This window comes from Phacochoerus africanus, chromosome 1 (genome assembly GCF_016906955.1).
Source record: "Phacochoerus africanus isolate WHEZ1 chromosome 1, ROS_Pafr_v1, whole genome shotgun sequence".
NCBI classification, from domain to species: Eukaryota; Metazoa; Chordata; class Mammalia; order Artiodactyla; family Suidae; genus Phacochoerus; species Phacochoerus africanus.
In genome coordinates this window covers 72,039,620-72,060,138 of record NC_062544.1, presented here as the reverse complement: position 1 = coordinate 72,060,138, position 20,519 = coordinate 72,039,620, and the positions used below count along the sequence as shown (strand labels likewise).

The window sequence follows — 20,519 nt, the reverse complement described above, 5'->3', positions numbered from 1 at the left end:
AGCAACAGCAAATCCTTAACCCACTAAGCAAGGCCTGGGATCAAACCTACATCCTCATGGGTACTAGTCAGATTCATTTCCGCTGTGCCCCAATGGGAACTCCTCAGAATATTTAAATTCAACTCATTTCTTCATTCATTTAATAACCATTTATCCAGGGCTGGACACTGATCTGAACACTTAAGGTTACAGAGACAAATCAAGCATCATGCTTATTTAGAGGGACTCATAGATTAGGGGAGATCTGTACATATGGAAATAAATAGAGCATAAAAAGTGCTCAGGGAAAGTGCTATGTAACAGGAAACAAGGATGGGGTTAACTAACTCTCTGCTAAATCTGCAACAGGTGTTCGGAGAAATTTACAAGAGGGCTTATAAACAAAGGAATGTGAGTGTGGAAAATTCTAGGTTGATTTTAGAATATGCAAAACATCATGTTTTCAGAAAAGGCAGCATTCCATTGTGGGTTGGCCTGGAGTGTTCTGGGAGTTCTACTAAGAGATAAGGCTGGGGAAGACCTTTCACACTGAACTTAGGCAACTTTTATTGACAAGCCACTCTGTCAACTTTATTACAGTATTTAAACATTATGCATAAGAAGGATATAAAGGAGAGCTCCCCTATAGGGTTTTTATGATAATAAATGTTTATCCAATCAAATATCACCTATAGTTTCTGCCACATTAGAAATACGCAAATATGTTTCTTTCCCTTTCTTAGAATGTCACAAATACTATTTTCTTCTGTACTCACAGAACTGACACATTCTCCCCTTGATTTAGCTGATAGTTTGTGCTCTCCCTCACAAGGTCCACATTCTACTTAGACATCACACATTATTATATGAGTTGTACCCTGCTGTTGCATGCCGTGTTTGTTTTTGTGTGTCGTGTGTGTGTGTATGCGATTGAGGAGTTTTTTTTTTTTTTCAGTCACAAAAAGTACATATTCCATTATTTTGCAAGATTAGAATATCCACATCAAAATATATTTCGAATATCTCCACTAATTCTTCAGTAATACACCACTACTTCAGAAAATGCAAGATATCATTACTTAGTACCACTATCTCATTATTGATTTTTTTAATTTTTATTTTTTTTAGCTTTTTAGGGCTGCACCCAGAGCATATGGAGGTTCCCAGGAGAGGGGTTGAATCTGAGCTGTAGCTGCCGACCTACACTATGGCCACAGCAACACAGGATCCAAGCCACGTCTGTGACCTATACCAGAGCTCACAGCACCACCATATCCTTAACCCACTGAGCAGGTCAGGGATTGAACCCGAAACCTCATGGTTACTAGTCAGATTCGTGTCCACTGCACCACAACAGGAACTCCACTATCTCAATTTTTAACTGCACACTTGTGATTTTATTGATTTTCCTGGAATTTCCTACAATGCTAGAAATTAATTTTGAAATAATGGCAAGTGTGGGATTGCAACCAACATCATGTGAAGAAAAGGATAACACCTCAAGAATGTTCTTCTTTTTTTTTCTTTTTTTTTTTTCTTCTGGTCTTTTTGCTTTTTCTAGGGCTGCTCTCTTGGCATATGGAGGTTCCCAGGTTAGGGGTCTAATAGGAGCTGTAGCCGCTGGCCTACGCCACAGCTCACGGCAACGCTGGATCCCTAACCCACCAAGAAAGGTCAGGGATCAAACCTGCAACCTCAGGGTTCCTAGTCGGATTCATTAACCACTGAGCCACAACGGGAACTTCTTGAGAATATTCTAATTGTCAAGAAAACACTCATTTGTGGCTAGAATAGCCAAAAGATAAGTGCACATTTCACATACCAGACTTGGAAAGCATTATAAGTTTTCAAGGTCTAAAATGATATACTATTGTCTTTCCAATTTCTATTTCTTTTCTCCGTTCCTTGGCTCACTCTCCTGAAGGGATCTCACTAAAGCAGGAACATTCATTTACATTATTAGAGGACACATGGTGCCACTCTTTTCTATCTTGCTTTGATCGTTCTCTACTCTTTTTTTTTTTTTTTTGAGTGGCAGGTGTCTGACTTTTTTTTTTCGTTTTTTTAAGTTTTATTGAAGTTTAGTTGATTTACAATGTTGTGATAATTTCTGCTGTACAACAACATGATTCAATTATACATATGCATACATCCATTCTTTATCAGATTCTTTTCCCATATAGATTATCACAGAATATTGGATAGAGTTCCCTGTGCTACATAGCAGATCCCCACTGGCCAGCCATTCCATATATCACAGTACACATTTTCAATACTTCATTTTGATGCCAAATGAAATGGATATCTTTACATGTTGACCATTATCTATTAGGTGCTGGAGACAACAGATTTCTGAAGGGAGACCATACAAAATATTCCCATTTAAGATAACAGTGACATTATATGTTCAAGTACAGTTGACCCTTGAACAATGTTGGGGTTAGGATGTCCACCCTCTGCCCAGTCCAAAAATGCATCTAACTTACAGAGAGCCCTCTGTATCTGGGTTCCTCTGTATCTATAGACGCAATCAACTGCCAATCTTACTGTGCAGTACTGCAGCACTTACCACTGAGAAAAAATCCAGTGGAACCTTGCAGCTCAAACCCATGTCGTTCAAAGATCAGGATTTCATTTTGTTTTGTATAAACCAATAGTGATATGCGTAACTTAGAAGAAACAGGTACATACTCTGAGGAAACCGTGGTGGGTTGTCATTGACATCTGTCAGGGTGATGTTGACTGTGGTGGATCCTGAAAGCCCTCCAACTTGCCCAGCCATGTCTTTGGCTTGAATGACCACTGAGTAGTGTTCTCTGGCTTCTCTGTCCATATTATGTAAGGCAGTTCTAATAACTCCTGTAAAACATATTTTAAACAAAGCCATAATGGATTACACATTAAATGAGAAACAACTTAGATATCAATGTTTTTTGGTTTCATTTTAGGAAAAGTAGCTTTAACTGAAATGCTTTTAAGGGAAAGTTAGGCTTCTGAGACCAACAGTCCCTTGACAAATGATTAAAACTGTTTCATTGAACCATTCGTTTACAACCACATGTCCCAAGCCAATCTATTAGTAGCAAAATAAGATACCTATCTCTTTGCCCTCCTTGGGGGACTGGCAGCTAGAGGGCAGCCCTGCAGCCCTTGCTCTTTCCTCCTGCCAGTTGTCTGAGTGTTTCACAACTTCTGCTTCTCACAAGTGTCAGCTAATATAATTTGAGCAGAGGTTAATTTTCCTCCTTACAGAAAAAATTACATAGTTTTCTGATAGGGTTGTCAAAATTTGATGACCAAAACATTGGTGAAATATAGACATTTGAAAAAGATTATAAGATATTGACTGTTTTTGTCAGGAAATAACAACTACAATAAGAATTAGATCTAAGTACATAAGGGAAATAAAGAAAGTGATGAAATTGATTCCAAAAACTATGTGTAAAAATCACATTCTTTGACTTACAGTGCCAAAAGAGACATTTAATGCATTTTCATATTAATTAATACTGGATTCAATAAAGAGATACAAATGTTGTATATCCACATGTGATTGTGTATAGGTAAACACACACAAAACACACAACATACACACATAAATTTTATAGCTTTTTCAATAGAACCTTACATTTAAAACCAAAACACATTTTCAAAAAGGTCCAGTTTATCCAAGGACTATTGCATATGTCTTAAAATAAAAAAAAATGTCCATATGTAGATGAGCCATATTATAATTAAGCATATAAATAAATAAGAATATATGTATCTATATTTATATGAACTGTGCATTTAAAAATATAATACAAATATATTTGCTATTCCAAACATGGTCACCATTTAACAACCACCTTTTCACTTTTATTGAAAATAGCTGAATGATGTCATTTTTGAGAAAGACACCAAAGGCTTCAATCAAACACACCCTCGACTAGTTAGCATAATAATTCATAGTATGATTCAAGTTATAATAACCGCCAACTATAGAGTTTAACAAACACTTTTGCAGACAATACATTAATATAAGGGGAGAAAATGGAGTTGTATATCTAAGTTAAAAAAATAGTCTTTTAAAAGTAGAATTAGTTAATCAGTTGTTTTGAATATAGAACTCTTAACTACTGTATATACATATACATACACACACACACACACACACACACACACACATATATATATATATACACACATATATATATAGTTGTTGTTTTTTTCTTTTATAGGGTTGCCCTTGTGGCATATGGAAATTCTCAGGCCAGGGGTCAAATCAGAGTTGCAACTGCCAGCCTACACCATAGCCACAGAAACTATGTGAACTATGCCACAGCTTGCAGAAACACTGGATCCTTAACCCTCTGTGAGAGGCCAGGGATCAATCCTGAATCCTCACTGAGACTAGTTGAGTTCTTAAACTGCTGAGCCACAATGGGAACTCCCTTAATTTTTTTACTGAATTGATTGCACACATAATCACTTTGAGAGAAGAGCCACAGGCACCAAGAAAACAGATCCCTCAACTTTCCAAACTTATGAACATATAATTAAGGGAGTTTAGGAGAACTTGCCTGAAGGTAAATGGGAATGAAAATTATTCTTATCAAAAGAAATTTATAATAGTATGATAATAAATGATTCATCTAATTCATGCATATGAAAAAGCCTCAAGCATCTATTAAAAAGAACAATGTTTTACCACATTTTATAATTATATAAGAAAAAATAAATTGATTTAGAAAAGAACAAACTGAGAATTTATGAACATATTTTAGAAGAGAAATATATACTTTCTGATGTTTGAGAAAAATATGCCATTCTAAAAGGAATACACTAGAAATGGGAGTTGCCTCTGTTGTGTACAAGTATGAGATTATGGTCCAAGATGTTTAACAATGAAATCATTATGTGATATTTGCAGAATATGCATATATAAAAATAAAATCTACCATTAAAAGTGAATTATTGACATTTCTTTTATACAATTTGAAAGTTATTCATTTAAGAGGGTCAGAGAAGAAGAATCAGCACCATCCCTATTTGACAGCATAGACTTCAATAATTTCATTGCTTTGCCATTATCTCCCTTCTTTTAAGACTGCTGCTCTGACACAAAATGGGAAGACACTTGTTGGCTAAATTTGCTTATGAAAAGAGCATATCCAGAATTGACACATATTTCTCAGAAAGGATTGTCTAAGGATTCATTTAAACTCTCAATTCTCTTGAGAATGGCTCAGTTGCCTCTGTTTTGCTTGACCTCCCCTGAGGTCACGTAGGTAACTGGGGAAGGTTCAAATTGCTATAGCAACATGATCCCATATATAGTTTATAATCCCAGTCTAACATTTTCCCAGATGCTTATAATTAGGGTAGTCTAGAACACAATTGAAGCATAGTAAGTTTTCCTTTTAAGTAGACTATTTTTAAAGTGGTTTTAGTTCTACAGTAAAATTAAGAAAGTACAGATAGTTACCATGTACCCTCTTTCCCCTGACATACTCAGCACCCCCCCACCCCAGTGGCAATATTCTGTATTAGAATGATGCTTTTATTACGACTGATGACCCTATATTGATGAATCTTTATCATCCAAAGTATGTAATTTACTTTGGGATCACTCTTGGTGTTGGACATCCTATGGGTTTGGACACCTGTATAATAGCATGTATCTATCATGATAGTGTCACATAGAAAAATTAAATTGCCCTAAAAATCCTCTCTGCTCTACCTATTCACCCCTTCCTCCCTTCAACCTTTGGCAACTGCTGACCTTTTTACTGTCTCCATAATATTGCTTTTTCTAAATCGTCATATAATTGGAATAATATGGTGTGCAATGTTTTAAGATTGGTTTCTTTAGTTAGTAATAAGCATTTAAGGATCTCCCATGTCTTTCCATGGCTTGATAGCTCATTTATTTTTAGTGCTGAATAATATTCCTTTATTTGGATGTGCCGCTGTCTATACATTCACCTATTGAAAGGCATCCTGGTTGAGTCCAAGATTTGGCGATGATAATGAAAATCACTGTAAACATCTGTGTAAATATCCACAGGTTTTTGTGTGGATATAAGCTATTAACTCCTTTCAGATGGAGTTCCCATTGTGGCACAAAGGCTTAAGAATCCAACTGCATTGCCTTGGGTCACTGTGGATTTTCAGGCTCAACCCTTGGCCCAGCACAGTGGTTTGAAGGATCCAATGTTGCCACAGCTACAGCATGTGAAATCCTTGTGCCAGGAACTTCCATATGCTGTGGGTGTGGGGAAAAAAAGTAAATATCAAGTACCGTGATTGCTGGATCTTATGTTAAGAGGTTGTAGCTTGTTTAGTTTTGTAAGAAACTGCCAAACTGTCTTCTAAAGTGGAAGACATGTTGGCATTCCCACCAACACTGAATAAACTTCTGCCACACCACATTTTTGTCAGTTTTTGGTGGTGTCAGTGTTCAGACTTTGGCCATTGTACTAGGAGTGTAATGGTACTTCATTGTTTTAATTTGCATTTCCTTAATGGCACAAGATGATGAAAAATTTTTCATATGCATATTTTTATATGTATCTTTTCTCTGGTGAAGTGCCTTTTGTCCATCTTTAAAATCAGGTTACTTCAACTATAATAATTTTTTTTATTTAAAAGAAAGGAAAAAAATAAAATCAAAGTTGTATTGTTGAGTTTTAAGAGTTATTTGTATATTTTAGATAATAGTCCTTTAACAATATATCTCAGGCTATGGCCTATCTTCTCACTCTCTTGACAATGTCTTTCACAGTATAGAGATTGTTAATTATTTTGAAATCCAGATTGTTAATTCTGTGTTTGGTATTTTGTCTAAAATGTCATAGTCATACCTAAGGCCATCTAGATTTTCTCCTATGTTTTATTCTAGGAATTTTATAGTTTTATAGATTGGGTCTGTGATCCATTTTAAGTTACTTTTTATTAAGGGTATAATGTAATATCTGTGTCATTTTTTTTTGCATGTAGGTGTCAATTTGTTCTACTACATTTGTTTAAATAATTTTTTCTCCATTGTATTATATTTGCTCATTTGTCAAAAATAAGCTGACAGAATGCATGAGGAACTATTTCTGGTTCTGTAATCTTTCCCACTAATATATTTTGTGTTATTTCATTGATACCACATTGTTTTGATTAATATAGCTTTATAGTAAATCTTGAATTAGGGTACTGTCAGTCTTTCTAATTCATTCTTCTCCTCTAATATTTTTGGCTATTCTGGGTCTTTGCTGCTAACATATAAATTTTGAAATTGGTTTGTCAACACCCACAAAATAATGTTCTAGGATTTTGACTGGTATTCCATTGAATCTATAGATAAGGTTGGGAAGAATTTACATCTTGACAATATTGAGTCTTCTTATTCATGTACATGAAATACATCTTCACTTATTTAGTTAGTATTTGTTTCTTTCATGAGAGTTGTAGTTTTTCTCATATAGATTTTGTATCTTTTTGTTAGGTTTATACTCAAGTATTTCTTTTTAGCAGAAGCTAACCTAAATGGCATTGTGGGTTTTTTTTTTTGTTGTTGTTTGTTTGTTTGTTTTTAAAGGACTGCACCTGCCGCATATGGAGGTTCCCAGGCTAGGGGCTGAATCAGAGCTGTAGCCGCTGGCCTATACCACAGCCACAGCAACGCCAGGTCCAAGCCACATCTGCGACCTATATTACAGCTCGTGGCTACACTGGATCCTTAACCCACTGAGTGAGGCCAGGGATTGAACCTAGGTCCTCATGAATCCTAATCAGATTCGTTTCCACTGAGCCATGACAGGAACTCTGGCACTATGTTTTTAAATCAAAGTCTACTTGTTGATTGCTGGCATTTGGAAGGGAGATTGACTTTTATATATTAATCTTCTATCCTGAAACCTTGATCTCTCAAAACTATATCCTTGAAAATAACACCCACTGTGGGAAAGGTGAGCAGAACATACATTCAAAGGACAGAGAACGGGGTGAAGAGCCTCTGATTGCCTGGGTCCAGCTTGCCATTCAACTGGCATTCAATCCTCTGGATGACCTCTCCCAACATTGTAACAATTATGGCAGGAGATTCCAGTGCATGTGGGTTAAGACCATACTTTGAAAAGCCACAATCTGAAAGATAAGTTTCTCCCATTGTGAATTCACACATTTCTTCACTTTTTATCTCCGTCTTGTCACTTCAACAAAAGCATGTATGAAGAGACACACATGCACTCAGAAAACAAATAATATCCAAAAATAATATACATTTTTTAAAAGTGTGAAGCCTAAACTCAAGACTAGGATAAACTATACGCACATGGTACAAATAATAATTGATGTTTTTCCTTTGTTTGTTTGGCTTTTTCTGCCATATATCCATGTACAAAGTGATTACAATAAAACATATTTTTTTCTTCCAAACAAACATAATGATTTTTTTACCAATTTTATTAAGGAAATTTGTAGAGAAAACAGTGCAGAGCAACTGATTTAATCACCATATATCATAGCTTTATTTGTTTAAACATAAAGAAAACTCTCCTTTTTCTAATATATGCTAGGTAGCTAGTAATGGCATAGTCTGAATTTTTTGTCTGATATGCTTCACTAGCATTGCTTATTTCAAAAATTTTTAACAGGAGTTGTTGCCTCTTATTCTCCCATGATGCTGGGTTAAACCAACAGAATGTGATTACCTTTGTATCATTTTATTTTGTTTCTTATTACTTTCCTGGTACCTATTGTTGGTGCCCCACTGCCTGCAAATTACCTTCTGACTGCTGCTTCCCAATCACCTTGATATGTAGGGGCTTGTAACTGGAATTACTCTCTGCTGAATACAAGTTCATAACGTTGAAAATTCATCTGTGGTTATAAACATTACTCGTTGAACCTGACTCTCTAGCCTACCATATGTTTTCATTCCCTGACTGATGATATTCATATATAGCAATAGATCATCTAAAATGTTTTCTTGTATTTTACCCAGTATAAGGAATTTAAGATGGAAATGTACAAATCTAGTTATTAGATAATACCAGGGAAAATTGCAAAATAAAATCCTTGAAAGGCTGGAACAAATAGACAAGCATGACATTCAAATTCCTACAAACAGCTTCAAGGTATATACATGCATTTACAGGGGGAACTGATAAGTTTTCTTCCATGTCTTAAGTACACATACTCATTTTGGCTCAGTTGCTTATTTTGCTTCATAATTTGCTCAACTGCTCATTCATTCATTTAAAATCTGTTATTCAATTATGTAATATCTATTAAAATGTATTGGATTCCTAATGTTTCTCTAATGGGTCACAAGAAACACTTCATAACAAAATCATGTGGAGTGAGAATCATCATGCAAGTTCAAGGGCATGGCCATCTGAGACCTACTGAATCAGAATCTGGGGAAGTGAGCCAGCATCAGGAAATATGGGTTCAAAGTGCTCATCTTTCATTGGGGGGTCTGTTTATTTAAAATAACTAATATGAATGCTAAGAGGTTTAGAAATGTTTGCAAATTTTTTTTTCTAACTATTTTCTGCACAATGACACCTAACAACTTGGCAATAATAATTCATCTTTCCAACTGCTTGATTTTGATGATCTAGGTACCTGGGAGATTCTTTATGTTAGTTATGAAATTGCTATTTGATTCAGCATTTAGTATTATACACTATTTCTATTCAGCTACACTTTATGATTTTTCCCTACTGATTTTGTAATGATAATGTTGCTTCCATAAATTCCTATCTACATTGAAAGCAAAAACCTTCAGACATTGAATCTACATGTTTCCATCATCACCACAGTCTCAGAAACCTGTTTTATTCATTTATCACCAATCCTATGTATAATGAATTTGTTTCTGCTCTGCTTAAAATGTGGAATTCAAAGACATATAGGATAGAGCTTATAGCATTAGAATGTCATGATTAGAGTATTTATTGACAAGGAGATAAATATGCAACTGTGGAAAGTTAGGTAATATATGAAATACATTTTATTAAATGGCAGACAACACCTATACTTGGAAGGTCGTAGTTATCAAAATGGATGAGCAAGGCCAAGGAGAATCTTACGGGAGAATGATGTGTTTGTAGGATATGGAAAAATTAATGGAGAAGTGGGGAACCCATGGGAAGGGGATGTGACATGAACGAAGGCGTGGATATAGAATATGCTTGCTGTATGAACAAAATTAGCTCTATTGGAAAATGATTGTAGAAGGTTAGGTATTAGGTACTCAGTAATACTTTCTGAATATTTCTCTGTGCCATCCTCAAGTGACTGAAAGTTTGAATAGCTCTGTTGCTGCCCCTGTAGAAAGTCAAGACTGACTAACTTCACTACTCATGGTTGTGGTTAGGCAGAGGCATAGTTATAGCTACAGTTACATATAGCCCAGCTGAGACTTTAAAGTTTTGGGTGGACAAGAGATTAAACTTCAGATTTTATTTATATTTTTGCTATACAATATATTTTATTTTTAAAGAAAACACATCAGGTGTTATAAGAAACACTGGCATCTCAAAATTTAAGGAAAAAACATATTTGCTTCAAGCCATGACTCATGGAATTAACAATCATAAATTCATGAAGTATTTCAATGTGATCTATAATTACAAAAGATCAGTCTTTCTCTTTTTTTCCCTTCTTTTTTTAATTTTTTTATGACCTCATCCATGGCATATGGAAGTTACAAGCTAGGGGTTGAAGTAGAGCTACAGCTGCCAGCCTATGCCACAGCCATAGCGACTCAAGATCTGAGCTGCATCTGTGACCTACACCACATCTCATGGCAATGCCAGATCCCTGACCCACTAAGCAAGGCCAGGATTTGAACTCACATGCTCATGGATACTAGTTGGATTTGTTTCCTCTGAGCCACGATGGGAACTCCAGATCAGTCTTTCTAATCAATATATTTAATAACCACAGTGATAAAATCATAGGGCTGCCAAGTATGGAGAAAAATAAACTATAAACTTCAAAAAAAGGCTTAGTTGGTGATGAAATTCCAATGGTGATGATGGTGATGATGATGATGATATGATAATGATAGAATGGCTGACATTTATAAGTATTTGGTAAGCATTATGAGTAGTGCTTTATGTTAATCATTGCACTAAATTCTCACATCAACTGTCAGTGGAAGTTATTTATATTATCTCTTTTTTATTAAAGAGGGATTGTAAGAACAGAAAGATTAAGAAAATTGCCCATGGACAGATGAGCATGATACTCAGTCCATGCAATTAGAATTCAGAGTCTGCTGTCACACTCTCTACCTTCTGAGCTTGTGGTTCCTTGTGAATAAAAAAAAAAAGGATACTGCAGAAGAACCTGAAATATATTTGGGGAGAATGGGTGCATTTTGGCAATGTGATTTTAGAAGGAATCTCTGTTTTTCTTGGCCACTGTGCATTGTCATAGCACTGAGATCAAAGTTATGATTATAATCAAGGACATGTCAGGAAGATGATGGATAACCATGGGTAACCAAATGATCTGACTCCAAAAGCTGAGGGTTCAGTCTTTTGTCAAACAGGAGAAAGAGTGAGAAACTTAGAAACGTAAGATTCATCTTGCTCTAAGTATCAATGAGCTGTTTACAATCTTTCTGCAGGGCACCCAAATACCAACACCATTAATTGTGTTGGCCTATGACTGATTTGACCAATATAGTACAGTGGAAGTGACATTATGGCAATTTCTGTCCTAGCCTTAAGAGGATTGGAACCTTCCACCTTGGTATGCATAAACTCTGCACCTTCAGGGAAGTAGTTCAGCTACCCAGCCAAAGAGACCACTTAGAGATGCCCTGGATGGAAAGGGCAAGGGATCCGTCTGAGCTCAGTTCCCCCAGTTATTCTCACTGAAGCACTAGGCATATGACTGGACTCATCTTGGAATTAGTCTGGGTGTCACCTGAATGCTATAAGCAATCAAGCCAATGTCACATGGATCAAGAAATTGCCCAGATAACCCCTGCTCAACTTATTGACTTCCAAAGTCACCCCTGTTTTGAAAGGTCTGAGTTAAGATAGTCTGCAATGGTATTCATCTTTGAAATACAAATGCACACACATACAGACAAATATGCACACACATATATATCCATACACACATTCATACACATACGTACATATATATTACACACACACACACACACACACATTTATTCCTCTTAGGGAAATAAATGATTGTTTGCTTTCTAGAGCTATGCCAAACTATTAAATCAAGACCACATATTTCCTAAATACTATCTATCTCTCTTCTCTCTACCTCCCCTGTCTTTCCTATCTCCCTTCCCCCAACCTCTCTGCCCCCACCCCACCCTTCTCTCTAGAGCTGAGAATATATATGTGTTTTTCTATATGAAAACAGCTCATGGATATAGAGAAACACATATATATTTCAAGTACTACAGCTAGAGTATAGGTAAATATATTTCACCAGTTCAGAATTTCACGAATCAAAGAAGACAGTATTTATAAGATAAAGAGAAGAGGGAAGATAAAACTGGGCTTCATATAATTGATGTGTAATGAATAGAGGGAATAAAACTTTCCATTAACACTGAAATTATTAAGATACTTATCATCTGGAAACTCGCACTCTATCGGGAGTAATGAAATTATATATGATATTTATGAGATCGTTTTTAATCAAGAGAATTAGAAATGTAATTTAAAATTTTTATAATACCAGATAAAAAGTTTACGACAAGATATCAAATGCAGAAATATTCCAACAAATATGAAAAAATTTTCTCTTAAAATAATAATGAAATAATAAAAAGAAATGTAGAAATCTAGAAGTAGGTATAATTTTTCCAAAATAGCTCATTTATGTGGTTTGTAAAAATTTGATGAACTCAAAATACAAACAAAATGGAAATATTAAGTTTATCATATAAACATTATGCTTTATTTAAATATTGATATATGTTTCTGTTATTTCTGCCTCTTATTTTATCTATAATTTATTTTTTCAATTTATTTTTTTTTCTTATGAGGGTTAAAATGAATTTAAAAAGATAAAGTGTTTTTACAGGATTTTTTGTCATAGTTGCTATTTAAGAAAGGGTACTTAATATGATTATATCAAAAACCTTGAAATATTTGTTGTTGAGACCATAATATTTAAAGCTATTTAATTAAGAAAAATACTAAAATATTGCTTCATAAAATATGTATACTAATGACCATTCAGTTCTGTTAGTAATGGTATAGTTGACAATTCAGTATTAACAATTCCTCCTGTAATACTGATTTACTTTTTGTGTCACCTGCTTCCTTGATTTTTATTTTTTTAATTTAATTTTTAAAATTTTAATTTTTGCCCCTTAGGGCTGCACCTGCGGCGTATGGAAGTTCCTGGGCTAGGAGTCAAATTGGAGATGCAGCTGCTGGCCTAGGCCACAGCCGCAGCAACATGGGATCTAAGTCATGTTTGTGACCTACACCACAGCTCACAGCAATTCCAGACCCTTAACCCACAGGGCGGAGCCCAGGAATCAAACCTGCATCCTTATGGATACTAGTCAGGCTCGTAACCTGCTGAGCCACAATGGGAACTCCTACTTTCCTGATTTTTAAAAGATGGTTTTATTTTTCTTTTAGAATATGATTTTACTTTGCACTCAAAGGAGACATTGCCAAATGCAATTAGCTGTTTATCCCAATATATATAACATACCTAGGGATATGTGTATACACACATATATATATTCTATATATATTATATATGCTATATATTATAAACATCAGTACTGAAGCAAATTCATATGTTGAAATCATAAAATCCTCCTTACAATTTCAAGGGTATGCACACAATATAGGTTGTATCTCCTTTGGCACATAATTTAAAGTTGAATTCTTAAGGCACTTGTGGAGAATTCAAGTGACTATTGAGTTTCTGAGAACAAGAATTAGAATGTAGCCAGGATGACTGTAGTACATTCAAGGAGCAACATAAGAAAAGTGCAAATATAATTGAAAAATATGGTAAAGTAGTCTTTAGCCGTTTAAGAATACTCATGTATTCTTATTGCTTTTGACCTTTTAAAGTCTAAAATGAAAACATAACAGTATCAATCATATAACTAACACTTCCTATGTTTTACTGGAAACTTCAAAAATGATAAGAGATTAACATATTTGATGGTATCTAGAGGAAGACAGTATACTGACTGCATACATTTTATTAGTAAACAAATCAATTTTAGATGTCTGACAGTCATTAATTTATAGATAAATGTATTATTAATTAATGAGTGCCTTCTGTGGCCTCAGTATCACTGAGAGAAAATATGGTGTGATCACATGAATAAGGAAACTAGTTATGAATATCCCTTATGGGTACACTGACATGTCACATAAATAGGAGTGTTAAGTGGCTCAAAGAAACATGCAAGTTTTCTAGAAAGAGTCTCATTCCTGGGAGAGAGTTTTCCTCATGTTAAAGCCTTATCTGTTCACACCCTTTAACAGTTCAAGTGAGCAATGAAAATAGCTTGGGTACATTCTTCACATTTATTAGACGTAAGTATTGCATAAATTAATAATCTAGTGTTTAACTAGCAGCTAAGTGGTGATAACAGAATGTACAATATAAAAGAGTACTATATTCTAATTTAAATGTTCACAAAACATTTGAGTGCTTGTTGAGTTATGTAAATGTAAAATGCTGGTGTTTTTACTGTGTGATGGAAAAAATGGCATGGGCTTCATGACTATTTGATAACCTGAGATACAGAAGCTAAATGCATCAATATATGAACAGATTTTTGGTCCTTTGATGAAGAAGAAGAGTAGAAATCCCTCAACACTGGAAAGATGGATCTGAAAGGACTATCGTTATGTGATTTGTAGAGTGGGGCTTTTAATCAGTATCTGAATATTTTCGTAGAAAAGGATTCAAAGAAAAAAAAAGTAGTTAAGGAGCAAACACAGAAGACTAGTTGTATTTTACTGGCTATACAGTTTTATTCTGTTTTCCTAATATTTGAATTCACAAACTAATATATTGTTGATGGGTTAAATTGCAACCATGGAAAAAGAAGGAATGATTGGAAACTGATTAGTATGTCATTCCATTGATTACTGAGAATATTGAATAATTTTAAATGTTACCCAAAAAAAGATATATGTGTTAAAAAACAGATTTATTGAAAATCTACTCCATGTTAGAAAATTCAACTTTTATCTTGCATATGTTGAATTGAGATGTGTACCACCAAATATTAAAATCAGACAGATAAAACAGAAAGTTTCACCCAAGGTCAACTTTTACTTTGTTTCTCCAATGATCATAAACTGGTATATTAGTAAAAGCTGACAGGCATAGGAATTCTTAGATCTCTCCCCATTCTGTGACAAATGTCAACATCTCTTTAATCTTTGCATAACACAGGAAATATAGTACCTGTTATCTACTAAATAAAAAATGTGCAGTCCCTGAATTTCTGCAAAAGCTGTTAACACCTGCAAACTAATTTTTATCTGCAGATTAGAATAAGAAAATGTAGGGGTTCCCCTGTGGTACAGTTTGTTAAGGACTCAGCTGTTGCCACTGCAGTGGTTCATAACGTTGCTGTGGCGCGGGTTTGATCCCTGGCTGATTTCCACATGCCATGGGCCATTCAAAAAAAAAAAAAAAAGAAGAAGAAGAAGAAACAGTTGTCTATACAGAGTTTGAAACAGTTACTGAAGTGGAGATTTAAGCTCAGGATGTCTGCTGGGGAGCAACTGTGAAGAGAAGGAGGAGGGAGCGTGAATGAAGGGAGGAGGATGTTAATCTGAGATGCTCATCAAACGAAGTTTAAGCTAATACAGTTGGAATATTTTCACTGTCTGAGTGTCCACCACACTCAGTCACTGGATGAGGGTTCTCCTGGAAATAACTTCAGCCAGGTGTCCCTCAGCTCCTGAGACAGATAGATCTTGAAGGAGGTGACGGTTGGGAGTGGGCATTGAATGTATTCCCTGTGCTGGACCCCAAGTCCATCGTTAACGGGGGGATCTACCTCACAGTGATCTACTTTGTTTCCCCTAATTTCAGGCCCCTCCTTGGAAGCCACACAGGACACGAAAAATGATCACGTGATCTTCTGTCAATAGTTCTCCTATCGCCCGGTCCATTGGCTAATGTCGGTTCTCATCTCAGCAGCAGCAAACTAGCCACAGCAGGCTATTCCAACATTTCCTTAAAGTCTTCATTTTCTTTCATCTCTCAATTTTAATTTCTTATCTTTCATATTGCCATCACACTAATTTACTTATTGTCATTATAATTTATTTATTAATTTTGATGACTGTTCGTCCTTTCTTGACAGAATAAAAGCTGCATGAGGGCAAAGATTTTTTGTGTTCCCATTGATATACCCTCATTACCTAAAACAGTCTCCACCCCCTGGTTGTACTCAGTGAATATTCGTTGAATGAATGAAATGCCACAAAACACATAGGAATTCATCATAGCATTAATTAGGGGCTTTAAAATAAAGCTAAAAATGGATCTAAAATAAGTTACTAAGTTTAAGTAGTTCCCTTTTGCTGTTAAATGTATTAGTTAGCTTCTGGGACCACTGTAACGAAGTACCACAGACTGAGTGGCATAAAAAAAAATGTATTGTCTCACAGTTCTGGAAGCTAAAAGTCTGAAATCAAGGTATTTGTGAGATTGGTTCTTCCTGAAGGCTTAAAATATTTTCTATGAAAATCAGCAGATGCTGACTAAATCAAAGCTTAATCCATTCAGTTAGTGATTTTCTAGACTTGAGAAAGTGAAGGAGGAAGCACAAATAAAGCTTATTAAATTCAAATGTGTAGGTAGCCATTACATGAGAATAACACAAAATGTGAAGAAATATTATTCTACTTAATGAAAACTATTGCTCAACTTAACAGGAAAGAAAGTGGCTCATATATTTGGTGAAAAACTAAAGTCTGTTCAAACACTTTTTTTTTTTTTTACTACACCTGTGACATGAGAAAATTCCTGGGCCAGGGATCGAACCTATGCCAAAAGAGTAAATAGAGCTACAGCAGTGACAACACCAGATCCTTAACCCACTGAGCCACCTAGGAACTCCTTTTATCTACATGTTAATATAAACAAAAATATCAACCAACACCCAAGCCAGAATTAAACTCATTTGTCAATGACCTGAGTAACTTCTTTGCTGAATCAGGTAGTAATCAAGCATTTATTTCAGTAGGGTTTTGTCAATATTCATTGGATTGTAACAATAGGTTGTGTGTGGATGTAGGAGTTTGGCAAAAATCAATGCAAACATTCTGTAAGAGTCTATAGGCTCTGTAGAATTTATCAGAAGAGTAATGCATAGTTTATAATTGTAAATCAGGTGCTACATACATTTTGTATCAGAAAAAATTACAATAAACATATGCACTTATATACATGCTTATATATTTTTGGTTGTTAAACACTTACTAGCACACCACTGACTGCTATTATTAATAGGCTTGACAGAGGTGAGAGAAAAATGTCCTAGGCAAAAAGAGTAATAAATGCAAATGTTCTACTGTGGCTGTTTTCTCGCTTCTGTGAGGGAAATCTATGAGACCAGCATCTCTAAAGCAACATCAACAAGAAGTGAAGATGAAATAAGAATGACATGATGGTCCAGATCATTTAAAGATATGTACTTTATGGCAATGCTTTGACTTTGTCCATAATGAGATAAGAAGCCACTGGTAGGTTAAGAAGATATGAAATGAGGAAAAGCATATGTGAAGCATTTTGGAGTACATTTTCAAGGACAAGATGACTGACTGGAAGTAGAATGTAAGGGAAGTGACTCAAATGGCATGCTGGTATTCAGCTTAAGGACTTGGGTCAGTGGGGAATCCCTCTACAAGGTTAGGAATATAAGATAAAGATCAATGAAGAGAGTGTCAATTCACTGCTATACTGACTTTTATGTGCTTAAGTGCTATCTACGTGAACAAGACTGATGGGTGGTTGAACACATGGCTTTCATTGAAAGGTCTGGGTTGGGAAATCAGGATAATGATGATACTTATAGATAGATGGAAGGATATAAGCTCACGCTTGTCCAAGAGAATGAAGAGGGTGCCACTTACTACAATTAATGGCCTAAATTGCTCTCTCTTGGATCTTTATTCCTTGCATCATATACTAAAAAAATTACCAGTCAGGACAGAAAAATTTAACTTAAAAGTCAAGTGGAATAAAAATCAATGTATCTAATCTTAGTGAATATCAAACAAAAAAATGACTATTTTGACTGAAAATATCATTACTTTTTTTCCTTCTATAAATATGACCTCAGGATGGACAGAATTAGCGGAATTACTCTTTTAGGTTAGCAAGGTCTAATTCAAGTTTAATCAGAAAGTACTATAACCACTTGACTACACTGAATTCTCCTCAACCAAATTTGAAAAAAAAAAATGGTACAATATCAAGATCATTTAGAAATACTTATAAAAACAATACACCACAAAAGTGTAAGATAAAAAACTTATAGAAAAAACTAATTTGTCTTTTTTTTTTTTTTTTGCTATTTCTTTGGGCCACTCCCATGGCATATGGAGGTTCCCAGGCTAGGGGTCGAATCGGAGCTGTAGCCACCAGCCTACGCCAGAGCCACAGCAACGCGGGATCCGAGCCGCGTCTGCAACCTACACCACAGCTCACAGCAAGCCAGATCTTCAACCCACTGAGCAAGGGCAGGGACCGAACCCGCAACCTCATGGTTCCTAGTCAGATTCGTTAACCACTGCGCCACGATGGGAACTCCAAGAAAAAACTAATTTAAGAAGGGGGAAGTATATTTTTTTTTCAGTCACTAATTTAACTTTCTATCCATATCCTCCTCCTGCCAATTATTTATTAGTTATCAATGTGTCCCTTCCTTTGTCAAATTATATCCTACAAGATATCTGGCAACTAAAACTAATATATAAAATCTACCCTTTTGTAGCTTTATATTTTTAATGTTGTTTCTACACCCCTAAAGTAAAATATAGGCTTAGTATGAATTCATTGTTATTTGTTTTGTGAATGTGTATGTTGTTTTGTTTTTGTTTTGTGGCTAAGAATGCTTTTGTTTCGTGAGGGGGACCAGGATCTAGCAGTTTGGAAGTGGCTGCTTTCTAATTTTCATATCAAGATCTTTTTTCACTGACTCACTTGCCATTCAATACATTTCCATTTTGTTTCTTAGTAAGAAAACCAAGCAGAAAAAGAACCTCAGGCAGAGTATGAAGTAAGCAGAACAAATATTGCATTAATCAATGTAACATATTGCAGACTGAATATAAAAATATGGTTCCCTGGAAATATTTGAAAATTCTTGATATAGAGTTACTTAGAATTTGAAGAATGAGTTATATTAGAGAACAAGAAAATAATCAGACAAGATTATGGAACAAGGATTGAACCAGGAAAAGAATTAACATGGCAAATAATGGCTGAGAAAGAAAAGCTAAATGAGGCATTGATTTAGTTATGTAGAGACTTTTTCTATTAAAATAAACCCAGAAATCACATCGCTTTTGTTGATTTAGCACTTTTCACTGCTTATTTTAACGCTGTTCATTCTTAGGGTTCCAGAGAACCTATAAATGTCTTTCCACTGCTTCAAGCACCATTTATCAAACTTACTGCATGAGCTCACCAGGAAAGGGTTTATACATCTTGCTTTGCAGTATTTCCCTTTCAGAAATAATTCGAAAAGGCATTAACTAAAGATAGAACACCAAATGTGAGTAAAGGTAAGCCATAAGCCTGAGATATTTCATGCATAAAGACAATTGAGAAGGTGTATTAAGTGGAAATTTTGACATATTCCCAGTTAATTCAGAAGCAGCAGTGTGATATATTTGACCATAACTCTTTTCAATTTTACTCCTTCATTCTGTCATTGGATAACCAAAATGATTCTCAATTTGTCAATTTTTGCTTTGCTTTATAACAGAAATTCATTAATTCAAGCCTTTGGTTTAAAACTATTTTTACTTCTTAATCTCTCCTTTGTAATAACTTTGGCAGGATCACTGGACCAGTCATTTTTCAAACTCTGGGCTATTTTCAGTTATAGACTGAGTCAAGAGGTTTACTATCCACCACAAAAATATTCAGGGCTTTGCTGAAGGGCTTATGAGCTGTCTTAAGAAACTTACATTTTATTCATAATATTTAAGAAAATAACATTGTTTTTTTGAAATGCTGAAAAAAATACAGCTATCATCCAATGCTACATTTAAAATTATTGAGATATTACATGCTATTAATATTATTAAAATTTATATTTGTAATGGACTATTTTAAAAAATGTTTTATTCAGTCATAAGAAAATAATAAAACCAGCACTTCTTTATTTGTGGACTTGTTAATGATGGCCATTCTGACTGGTGTGAGGTGGTATCTCATGGTAGCTTTGATTTGCATTTCTGTAATAATCTGGGATGTTGAGCATTTTTTCATGTGCTTGTTGGCCATCTATACATCTTCCTTGGAGAAAGGTCTATTAAAGTCTTTTGCCCATTTTTCAA

General features: G+C 35.0%; 1 protein-coding gene across 4 annotated transcripts in view; it reads right to left on the bottom strand.

The window, feature by feature from the left end:
* Nucleotides 1-20,519, bottom strand: part of CDH18 (cadherin 18) — a 721,675-nt gene that overhangs the window by 131,784 nt on the left and 569,372 nt on the right. For all 4 annotated transcript variants that reach the window (XM_047767725.1, XM_047767734.1, XM_047767743.1 and 1 more), the window contains exon 5: nucleotides 2,671-2,838. In XM_047767725.1, the coding sequence (XP_047623681.1) occupies nucleotides 2,671-2,838 (168 nt within the window). The remainder of the gene's footprint in view (nucleotides 1-2,670; nucleotides 2,839-20,519) is intronic.